Source organism: Spermophilus citellus (genome assembly GCF_964194105.1).
Source record: "Spermophilus citellus genome assembly, chromosome: 18".
NCBI lineage: Eukaryota > Metazoa > Chordata > Mammalia > Rodentia > Sciuridae > Spermophilus > Spermophilus citellus.
In genome coordinates, this window is record NC_138200.1 from 42926806 (window position 1) to 42938889 (window position 12084).

Genomic DNA, 12084 nt, shown 5'->3' on the forward strand with positions numbered 1-12084 from the left:
TTAACCCTAATATCTAGTGAAGTGTATTTATGTATTATTGTGTGGCTTAAGAAGTAAGAAAGTGAAAAGTGCTGCTTCTTGGGGTGCTTTATGAAAATGTTCTGCGAGAGTGCAAGCAATAGGGCTGCTGTGAGAGGGCTGTGGAGGAGCCGCCAGCTTCTGTTTAGAAGAACATGTCCCAGAGCATTATTCAGATGACTGATGTGTTTAATTGTCAGCATAAACTTCCCTAAAATTTCATTAATTAGATTGTTGGCAATAGTGCATAGTCCTGAAATAGAGAAATACACTTGATTCAGATTTGAAAATATTAAGAAAGGGATTTTTTGTTGTTGTTGTTCACACTCTGAGTTACTCACCAATGTTGATTCTCCTGCTGTAAAGGACCAGTGAAATTAAATTAGGATTGTCGAATGCCACCAAGCCTTATTAATCCATTTACCCTGCAGAATGTGTTTCTGGAATTGGCAGTCTCTGAATATTGTGTCATACTGAGACTAAATGTGCAGCCAGCCAAAACATTTAGGTGACATACCACAGTGCAAAATGCGTGCATATGTGTTTGGAGGGAGACACTCCAGTGTTGAGAGCCCGCCTGTAGGGAGACCTCTGACCTGTCTGGACACCAGGAAACTGCTGCTGAGCAAGAGTCATTTTCAAAATGATTTGAAAATCAGCAGCTTCTTGGCATTTTGGTGGCAATTTTATGTTTGAATAACTTGCCAATGTCCTGCTGAAATGCCAAGAAAACAAGCTACAAAAACCACAAATGTGTCCTATCTTTTCCCATTTGGTGCATCCCAGCAAAAACAGCACAACATTCCCAGAGCATATGCAATGTTTCTAAAAGCCAGCAACAGCTCAGTAACAAATGGGTGTTTATGAAAATGGGGTTCGAGTGCTCCCCACTGTTCTTAATTGTTATCCACTTCTCTCCTTGCCTTCCTTTAATATGTTCCAAGGGAAATGTTTTCCACACTTAACGGTAACTTGGAAGGTTCAGCTTTCGTTGAGAATAGTTTCTCCACTGCTTTGCCACTGTCAGGACTCTGCACACCCTTCTCTCCTTTCTCTTCTTTGGTTTTCTATCCTTGTCTCCACTAGTCTCTGCCTCCTGCCTCTCTTGATCCCTCCCTTCCCTCCTCTTCTCTGAGCTCTGAGGAGCACTGTTGATCTCCCCTAGGAGCTCCTAGCATTCTCTTAGCATTTTTCTTTGCTTCTAATCAGACATGGGCATAAATGGAATAGGCTGGAATCAGCTGGATTGGGCAGATGGGTGGCTGATTATCCCCGTTAGCTCAAAAAATTGGATGTTCCACCACCTCTAAGATGGATGGGTGTGGCCGAGGGAAGAGAATTTTAACGTTGGCCCGTTTATTTTGAAGCTCCTTATCACACTGTGAATGGAATCTTCAGTGCTGTTCCTTCAGGTTGGAGGGAGTGGCCTGGAGTACTTCTTAGATACAGCTGAGGATTCAAGCCCAGAAAGCATCCGCTTTTTAAAGCTGCTTAATACTTCTATAGTACTAAGGAGGAGTCCTTGGCACACAAGTGAGCATCCAACAGACGGGGCAGAGTGAATTCTACTCTTGTCATCCTGACCCTTCCCTGACGCTCCAAGTCTGCCCCCTCTGTCATGTCTACAGTTTCTTTGAGTGGTGTACTATCTGTTTTCTTCCGTCACCTTTACTATTCTACAGTTCTTCCTTAGCCAGAAGACTTGTCCCTAAGAGTATCTCTGAGGCTTTGAAGTGTCCCGAGTTGGAGTCGTGGCTTTGTGTCTTTCTTCCTGTTGCAAGCTCAGAAAGCAGCATGATGCACTAGCCTTCTGCCTCCTTATTCTTCCCACCCAGGTTCTTGTGGCTTGCAACCCCCAAATTTCTGTGGGAGAGGTTCTAGGCTAAGGAGGCGGTTGGTTTGACTCTTGAATAAAAAGAGTTTGTGAAGTGTCCCGTACTCTTTATGGACAACTTCTAGAGGAATTCTCTCTTCTCTTTGCTTTTGCTGCCTTTCTGGCCCATCACGCTTCTGTGTTGAAAATGCCCAGCTTTTGTGTCTCAGTTCCACTCGTGAACGAGATGTGAAGGTTTTTCTCTGGCTATTTTTCAACTCATGCAGACTGATTGGAAAAATCCATTCTTCTTGACTCTCAGCGACAGTCCTCTCTCCTGTTTCTTCAGGACACCTGTTAAAAAAGGGTTTGAGATATGCCAACCTTCTTCCTAATCATTTTTGTGGGTGTGTGGCTGGTGTCCCTTTTCCAATTTTGATACATTTTAGTCCAAATACAAATATCCCACTTGTAGGAAGAGTATATTAGATTTTTCTAGCAGTTTCCCAAAGCTCTTGTATATGAACATGATCAGTATAAATTATCTGCATTGCCAAAAATAGAGCAGGCATTACTAATACTCCCTTGTTGTGCCTGATTAGATGCCAATCTGATTGTAAATGAAATGGCTTTTTGAAAAGTGAGCTGAAACTGATAGGAAACCTGGTCTTCCAACTAAAGAATAGTGTGCTGAGAACAGTCATAATTCAGAATATCTCTATAAATGTTTTTTCTTTCTGTTTTTTTTTTTTTCTTTTCTTTTCTTGGTATGTTTGTTGTGGCAGTTACCTGCAGTGTCACCAGTCGATAGTAGTGAGATTTACTAGACTTTCAGTGATCTTGAATAGACTGGTAGGAAACTTAATCACAGAGGGATGGTTTTCTTTTACTAGTTTGCTCTCTGCTCTGAAAATATTAGTGATAATGATAATGATGACGACGATGATGATTATTTTTAGAGGGGGTTGGTAACTGGGCATTTAACCCACTGAGTTACATCTCCAGCCCTTTTAATTTTGAGATGGAGTCTTACTAAGTTTCCCAGACTGTCCTTAAACTTGCAGTCCTCCTGCTTCTTCTCCTAAGTAGCCGGGATTACAGGTGTGCCACTGCTTGCAGAAATATTAGTGATTCTTTAAAAAGTGAATAAAATCACTGGGAGAATCTTTTGTCCTTGTATTAGAGTCTTGCTAAAGCTTAAGATTCCACTGATCTTATAATCCATCATTATTGTTTGTACTAGAAAGAAAAAATACTCCTATAACATGCAATAGATTGCAACATACAGCCTCATTTCAGAAGTTTTAAAAAGATGTTTGTCTTAATAAGCATAGGAGAGGTGCTCTACATTATTAATCAGCCACATGTCGTGGTACACACCTGTAATCCCAGCTACTGCAGAGGCCGGGGCAGGATGATTTGAGACTAGTTTGGGCAACTTAGTGAGACACTGTATGAAAATAAAATTTAAAAAAATGTCTGGGGATGCAACTCAGTGGTAGAGCATGAATGAAACCTTCAGTTCCATCTTTTTTTTTTTTTTCTTTACTGGAAAAACAGAACAAAATAACTAGTCTTTAGATAAATGCACAGGAGAACCACAGTGAGATACTACCTGGCACTCATTAGGATGGTTCCTATCAAAAAACTAGAAAATAGTTAGTACTAGAGAGGATGCAGGAAATAGGAAACTTTGTGCACTGTTGATAGGAATATAAAATGACATAACCTTTTTGGATACAGTATGCAGGTTCCTAAAAAAAATTAAAAGTAGAATTAACACCAGAAATTCCACTTCCGAGTATATATCAAGGAGAATTGGAAGCAGGAACTTGAAGAGCTAGTTTGCACCCATGCTTATATTCGCAATTCATATTCATACGTTATTCACAAAAGGAAGGAATTCTGACACGTGCTACAACATGGATGAACCTTGAGGGCAGTGTGCTAAATGAAATAAGCCAGTCACAAAAGACAAACCTGTGTAACTCCTTTTGTATATGATAAGAGTAGTCAAATTCAGAAACAGATGTAGAATGGTGGTTGCCAGGATTTGGGGGAGAGAGAAATGGGAGTTATTGTTTAATGGGTATAGTTTCAGTTTTACAAGATAAAGAGTTCAGGAGATAGGCACTGGTGGTCAATGTGCTTAATGCCCCTGAACTGTACACTTAAAAATGGCAAATCTTGTGTGTATTTTAGTACACTTGAAAAGCTTTTTAATTAGAATCAATGAAGTAGGGTAAGTCACAAAGAGTTGTCAGTAATGCTTTGAAGGATCATTTTTGAAGTCCATTGCATTTGCTCCACTCATGAACAGGGGTGGGTTGGGGAAGGCCTTTGCATTTCTGCTGTGCTCTAAGGGAAACCATGTTCTCTGTTCTCACCTGGGTCACGGCCCTCTCTCTCCTCCCTGGCAGACCTTTGGTATGGCGGAGGAGTACCATCGGGAGTCAATGCTGGTCGAGTGGGAGCAAGTGAAACAGCGGATTCTGCACACATTGCTGGCCTCGGGAGAGGATGCCCTTGACTTCACCCAGGAGAGTGAGGTAGATGGATCAAACAGCTGAACCGTTACTAATAAACACATGAAGCCAAAGGACACCTGCCTCCTTCATTAGTGGAGTTCTGGCAGTTGGTCGCTGTCTTCCCACAGATTTTGGGATGCTGCATTCGCCTGGACTTCCTCCAGCATGTCTGGTTGCTTTTGCTCAGTCTCCTTTGATGAATTTTCCTCAGACTGTTTGACCTCAAGACGTTGGTCCTGGGCTCAGTCCTTGACTTCTGTTTTCTCTCTAGTTACTGCGCTGCTTGATCTTACCTAGGCTGTGGCTTCTACTTCTACCTGCTCGCTCAAGACTCAAACTTGCATCTGGAACCCTGAACCCCACATTTGTTTATCTGGTTGCCTTCTTGGATGTCTCATAGGCATTCGGGTCCAGAATTGGTGCTCCCTACTGACCCATCTTCTCACAGAAGTCCCCATTGTCACAAACAGCAATTCCAGTTTTTTGCTGGCTCACATCAGAAAAACCTCAGGTTCATTGTTGTCCTCCCCTTGCCCTCCTCATAACCACTCCCTCACATGCTGACAAATCCAGAGTCCAACCCCTCTGCCCACCCCACTGTTAACAGTTGGTCCAACCCTCATCATCTCTCACTTGGACCACAGAGCCAGTCTCCTGATGGCGGTTGTAGTTGTCTATTGCTGTATGACAGATACTCGAGACCTTACAGACTGAAGCAAGCTTTTGCTTGTCTGGGTATTTCTGACTCAGGTCTCCTGAAGCAGCTGTCAAAGCTGCACTCATCCCAGGGTTTGACTCAGGAAGGCTCCATTCCCCAGGTCCTCCATGTGGCTCTTGACAAGCCTTAGGTCTTCTCTGGCCTTTAAGGGAGAGCTAGAGCTCTGAGATAGAAACCACACACGGTCTTTCTGTTACATAATCTGAAAAGCAATATCCTGTCATTTCTCCAGTTTAGAATTAAGTCACTAAATCCAGCCTATACTACAGGGGAGAGGATTATAAGAAGGCTTGAATACCAGGAGGTGGGATTATCGATACTGTGTCACAGGCTGCTGAACACACTGATCTCCCTGTATTTGCCTTGTGCCCTGCTAGAGTTTCAACACAGCAGCCACAATGTTCCTGTCACTGCTTTGCTTAAAGCCCTTTAGTGACGTCCATCTCACTTGGAGTAAAAGCAAGTTTGTCTTTACAATGACCCATATAAGTCCCTACATGACCTGGTGGTGTGGCCTGTCCAAGTCCATCCCGTACTGTTCTCCCCTGAAACACAGTAGATGCATAAGAAAATACTTATTGAATGAATCATTTTGGCTTTAGCTAACTTTCTACTAAGGGATATGTTGAAAAGAATGTTGTTTTAGAGTAGGGAAAATTACATAGCCTTAGTTGCCAGTGTTAATGCATTGATAGTAGTGCTAAGTTTAGGATTTTCTCCTCTTTTTAAAATCTAATTAAAAAAATAAAGGCAATATATTTATATAATTCAAGAATTAAAGCACTCTGTCTCCAGATACCCTGTTCCCTTTCCCCTCTGTTTTTCCCATCAGTAGTCACCATTATTACTTTCTAATATATATTTCTAGCATTTCTTCATACAGATACAAATATATAAGAATATGTATTCTTACTTCTGCACCTTCTTACCCAAAAGCTAGCTAGCTGTGTGTTCTGTTCTACATGTTTCTGTTGTCCCTTGTTGTATCCCGGAAATCTTCCCTGCAAGGAATTTTGAGGCTGCATCTGGGATCAGCAGGCAAGCCTGTCTTGCTTGGTCAGTGATGCCCTTGTGGCTACTGTACCCTTATCTTCCTGTGTGGGGAAAGGGACAGCCCTCTATTCAAATCCTGGCTTTAGCTGTGACTTTTCCTGAGGCCTTATTCAAAGTTTTTTTTTTTTTTTTTTTTTTTTTTAAAGCTCTGCAGGGTCTTCACCAGTGAAATGGGTGTGTTGGGGCAGATTAGTGATCAAGTAAATAAGCTGATCCACGATGACCATTCCTTGCTGTTGTCTTTTAAATTAGGTTCAGATCATTTGGAGGTGGAGATTAAAAATTGTAATGTTGTAAAAATGAATAGTATTAGACATTTTTAGGCAATATTACCAAATCTTCCTGGTAAGACTTTCCCCCAGAACTTGTTTCATGGTAGCTAGCATTCTTTTTGTACATACAGATAGGAAAACTGAGGCCCAGAGAGATGGTTAATATGCTAGCAAGACCCAGACTGTTGACTTCTAGACCATTGCTCTATTGAAGTCTGGGTCAAAGATGGATGGATTGACAGTTAGTGGTACCCACAAGCTTACCAAACATCCTGCATCTGAAGATTTGCCCTTGATATTAAAAGACAGGTTTTTTCCCTATTAAATTGTCTCCATATAAATAAATGCCAAGTCTTTTGTCTTGGGAAATTGTTTCTTAAGGACTATGTCCCATATTTCTTAGACTTGAAGACTTTACAATCAAATCAGAGTCTTTCAGGAACTTAATGTATAAGATCCTGCCCAGCCTCGTGTTTCTTTCTCAGTTCTTTATGAATGTGGGCAAATAACTAGAACAACTCATGGTTTTATAAACTTCATTTTGAAAAAAAAAATGGTGTTAATAGGTTGTGTTCTGTATAGGGATTTGAAAGTAATTATAAATTGCAAATGAGGTGTTCTTTCTTGATTGCTAATCTCTTCAAAATAGGCTGATCTCCTTAATAGATTCTTCTTTCTTGACCTCTAGTCCCCTTGGAAAGGAGTCACCTGTGCTTTTCTGTTCTCTGTTGACATCTAGCAGCATGAATAAAACTGCTGTAAAGTTGACAGACGGTTCTCTCTTAGGTTAGTCAGGGTTTGCCATTTTCTGGAAACTTGTAAGTTTTGCTATTTTGAACATTTTTCTTGAAGGGTAACATGTACATGAAGAAAAGTGCACAAAAGATAAATATATAACTCAACAAATTGCCACAAATGGAAAACACTTAGATGAAGAAACAGAATCTTACCAGCACCCCAGCAGATTACCTTTGTGCCCCTTTCTGATCTCTGTCCCTTTTTGCCAGCAACAATGGAACCACTGCCCAACTTCTAACATCATAGCTTTATTTTGCCTGTTTTTGAACCTTGTGTAAATAATGTGTACTCGTGTTTCTGTCTTTTGTGTAATGGTCTGTATATTACTGCATGTAGCTGTGAGCCACCATCTCGGAGCTGATACCTGCAATTTGTTTATCCATTCTGCATTGATGGACATCGGGTAGTTTCCAATTCTTGGCTCTTATAAATAGTTTACTATGAACATTCTTTTGTGTGTCTTTTGGTGAATACACATTTGTATTTCTGTTAGTGCACCTGAGAGGAAATTGCTAGGTCAGAGGGTTTGCATGGGTTCAGCTTTAATAGATACTGCCAGATGGTTTTCCAAAATGGCTTTACTAGTGTATCCTCCCACTAGCAGTATTTTTTAATGTGGTGCTGAGAATTGAACCCAGTGCCTCACACATGCTAGGCAAATGCTCTACCACTGAGCCGTACCCCCAGTCCATGTGGCTATGGACTCTTGTGCCCCATTCTTGCATCTGGTCAGTGTGAGGAAGAACTCTCCCAGCAGATTCTGTGTCAGGATAAAGGAATCCTTATGTATCTTAGTAGCCAACTTTTAAAACAGTATCTAAAGGTATACATTTATCAAACTTCAGTGTAGTCCAGTGGTTGTGCTGGTATTGGATGTCATCGGTGGGCGATCCCCTCCTGTATTGTCTAGAGAATGACTTAGCAAGCAGCAGGCTGGCTAGAAAAGTTAAACTGGAGCTTAATAATTATAGGTAGTGATGATGATATTCTCTACATTTTTACATCTCAGAAATCAAGGTATGTCTTAAATTAAGTGGTGTGTCATAGTTTGACAACATTTTTTTTCTTTCCTAGTGACACATAAAGTGACATTTTCTTATGATAGATGATGTATTAGATTTGATGAAATCCAGTAAAATACACATGCCAAGAGTTTGAATTTGAAAAGCCCAGATTAGATGATTCTAGGCTATATTTTGTGTCTCCCTGGTGATTTTCTAGGGGATGGGCCTGGGTCATTTTGGGAGTTTGAGCAGAATTTCAAGAACAGAAGTATTCTGCTGCTCTTTTAAAAAGAAGATTAAAGAAAAAAAAATAATCCCAGCTTGCCAGGTTGTCATCATGATGTATCATATGAACACCTGATCGGGTGGTAGAGGGTGTAGATATACTTGGGAAAACTCTGCTACCCTTGCTTACTTTCACCAAACCACTTCTGTTGGAGGTACACATCCTTCCAGGTCCCTCTCAGGTCCCCTTGTGGTGTTTGTATGTATGCACATCTTACCAATTATCAACCCTAAATGGCACCGTTGGATATATTGGGTTGTACAACTTGGCATTGGGTGGGTTTTGTTTTACTTATTTCAGAGCTTTCTCTAAGTTGTATGTAGGGCTCTGTTGTTTATTAGTGGTTGTAATAGTGTTCTGTTACGATGACTCAAGCATTTACTCATTTTGCCCAAAAAGAGCAAGGTCACACCATCATTACTTGTATTGCTTTAGAACCCTGGTGTTCTGGTCTGTACTTGTTCTTTTTCCCAATAGTACTGAGCTTTTATAGCCAAATATTGTAAATTAATCACTTAGATCCATTTTGCTTACGTAATTTCCCACTTGGAAATGAAACTCCCTTCCTTCTGTGACACCATCTTGTCCTTTCCTCCATGCTTGTCTTGCTAAGGACACTGGTTACACTCCTTGCTGCCTAACTGCAGTGTGCCCTCCATGCAGTCATGTATCCCTGGATGCATTTTGTACAATAATAGGTGATGAATACAAGTTTGCAGTGCTCTCGTGACACACTCCTACCTGTCCTAGAATGGCCTAGAATGGCTGTTTAGGGAACACCTGAGTGCTCTGAGCAGCCCGTTCCCAGTCGTGTCTCTGTGAAGCTTCTGTCTCTCTCCAGGCTCCTGGTGAGTCCCTCTTTTTCTGTTCGCCCTGCTCTGCTGTCTTTCCTGCTTTTCTGTCTCTGATTCCCTGTTCCTGTTGTCTGCTCCTGTTGTCCTGTCCTATGTACTGTCCTGTGGCTGTAGCCGCCCCTACTTGGCTCCATCAAGCCCTGGCGCAGGAAAGCCAGGGGCCAGAGGCATTTGGAATGCTGTTCCCACCCAGCTACTGGCACCCACTTTCCCAGCCCGCGGGCAGTCCTGGTGTAGAATCATGCTGAAAGCTTGCCAGGTCCTCTGCTCAGGAATGTGTGTGTGCACATCTTGTTGATGGACAGTTGACTTTATGTGTGGTAAAACAGCAGCCTGACCAAGGGCAGCTGAAGGAGAGGTACTTTTGAAAACAAGAGCATTAGGCAAAATTAATTTACATGGAAATTCAAGGGCTGTACCCAACTACTTTTTAAATGGATAATTTTAAAAATTAGGTCTTTAGTACTGGAAATTTTGTCTCAAGGCTGTTTGCTATAGCTGAACCAAACATGTGCTTGCAGAAGGGCCTTTTTCCTGCTCTGCTTTTCCTTCTCTTACCGACTTAACAGGTGTGCTGATCTGTTCTTTGAAAAAGCTACAGACCCTTCAGCTTTCAGATGTCTTGGTTCTGGAAACGTGGCTGTCTTATAGAACACCCTCAATGCAGTGTTACTAGAGATGTGCAGAATTGGCACAGAAGTAGATGGTGTGCTGGTGGGGGTTCTGTTCCATCAAGGAGTGTGTGTTCATTGTAGAAAAATGAGACGAGACTTTCTAGCCAGCACAAGTGAAAACAAAGTTCTTTTCAGTGGTGTTTCTGCAGTGTCCATATCTAGCCGTTATTGCTTGTCAGATGTTTTGTTCACATGTTCATTGTGGTTTTGGGGGGATGGGTATAAGGGATTGAACTCAGGGGCACTTGACCAATGAGCCACATCCCCAGCCCTATTTTGTATTTTATTTAAAGACAGGTTCTCACTGAGTTGCTTAGTACCTTGCTGGTGCTGAGGCTGGCTTTGAACTCGTGATCATCCTGCCTCAACTTCCCAAGCTGCTGGGATTAAGGCACATGCCCTGCCCCAAATGTTCCATTATGGTTGCTTGTTTTTTATTTATAAAGTGATAACAGCTAGCATTTATTTGCCAGGAGTTGGGCTCTGTCTGAGTTTGTTCGATCTATTCCTTACAGCAGTGCTGTGAGGTCAGCGGTTGGCCACTGAGATCCATGGGTTCCATCAGTGGATTCATCCAGCCACACATGAAAAGTAACCAGAAAAAACAATTATGTCTGTACTGAACACAAGTAGGTGTTTATCTTGTCGTTGTTCCCTAAACAGTATAATAGGACTATTCACGTAGCATGTACATTGTTTTAAGAAATACAGGTCATTCAGACATGATTTATAGTATAAAGGAGGATATGTATAGGTTACAGGTAAATGTTATGCCATTTTATTTGAAAGACTTCAGAATCTGTAGATTTTGGTGTCTGCGGTGGGTTCTGGAACCAGTCCCCCATACATACCAAAATAACCACTGTTTTTCCCCCAATTTAATCTTTATCCCAAACCTATGGGGTGGGTACCAATTTTACTAAAGAATCTGAAGCTTAAAAGAAGCAATATGCTTGCTCAAGGTCACATAGCTAATAAGCAGTGGAATCAGAGTTTTTACCTCTCTCTGGCCCTGCAGTGGCTATCCTGGGAATCTTGCCCCTGCTGCTCTGGTAGGCAGGCTAGAGGAGTGGTGAAGAGTGCAGAGCGGCAGGCTGTGGGTTCAGACCGTGGTTCCCTGCCTCCTGCTGTAGTGAACTTGAGCACATTGCTTCACCTTCCTCTGGGCTTTTTTTTCCTTCATCTGTAAGATCTGTTTCCTAGGGCTGTGGATTAATACATGGAAGTTCAACTCAGATAGTGCTTGGCACAGTAAGTCCTGGATTAACATGGCTCTTACTATCTTTGTATGTCACTGTCCATGGCATATCTACTTACCCTAGGCTCACAAGACAGCTGCCATAGCTCTAGATGTTAACATTTGTATTCTCAAGGTTGAAAGAAGGAAAGCTGAGAGGTCATCCAGTTCTTTTTTTTTTTTTTTTTTTTTTAATATTTTAGTTGTTGATGGACCTTTGTTTTATGTATTTGTATGTGGTGCTAAGAATCGAACCCAGTGCCTCCCACATGCTAGGCAAGCACTCTACCCATGAGCCACAACCCCAGCTCCAAGGTCATCTTGTTCTTTACCCCCACTTTATCAGGAAAAGCAGAGGCTGTCTGCATACTTGTGTTTCCATCTCATCGATTAGAACTAGGGTGGAAGGCCATCCCTGGCTGTAGTAGAGGCCGGGAAAAGGTACTTTTAATGGTGTGTAGGGGTCACCTCTGTGGGCCAACAGTTACATTTCCAGAGAGTTGCATCTAATTGATACCACCTTGGGCAATTTGAAATCTTCCCTGGTGGGAATAACTACAGAAAACAGTAAATGCTGCACATCTGATCCCCTTCCCCAAGAGCGAGTTGTTAGAAATTGATCAGTTCACTTTTGGGGGCATTTAGCTCTATATGCCAGCCCAAAAGGCAGCAGGGAGAGAGGTGAGGAGTGGGATTAGGAATGATTGCTGGGTCAGCTAGCCACAGCATCTACCAACGTCAGTAAACTCTTATGCTCTTTTAATGCCAGTGATTGCTGGAGGTCAGAGTTGAGGCAGATTTCTCAAGGTCATCGAGGACAGCCCCTTCA

The 12084-nt window shown here is 42.0% G+C and overlaps 1 protein-coding gene across 3 annotated transcripts in view; it reads left to right on the forward strand.

Moving 5' to 3' along the window:
- The window catches only part of NUP93 (nucleoporin 93), a gene marked incomplete at its 5' end in the record, with an annotated part of 83855 nt that overhangs the window by 49533 nt on the left and 22238 nt on the right, over positions 1 to 12084 (forward strand). For all 3 annotated transcript variants that reach the window (XR_014019584.1, XR_014019585.1, XM_081273521.1), the window contains one exon: positions 4252 to 4380. Coding sequence is in view for 1 of the 3 variants with exons in the window: in XM_081273521.1 (XP_081129647.1) it covers positions 4252 to 4380 (129 nt within the window). The remainder of the gene's footprint in view (positions 1 to 4251; positions 4381 to 12084) is intronic.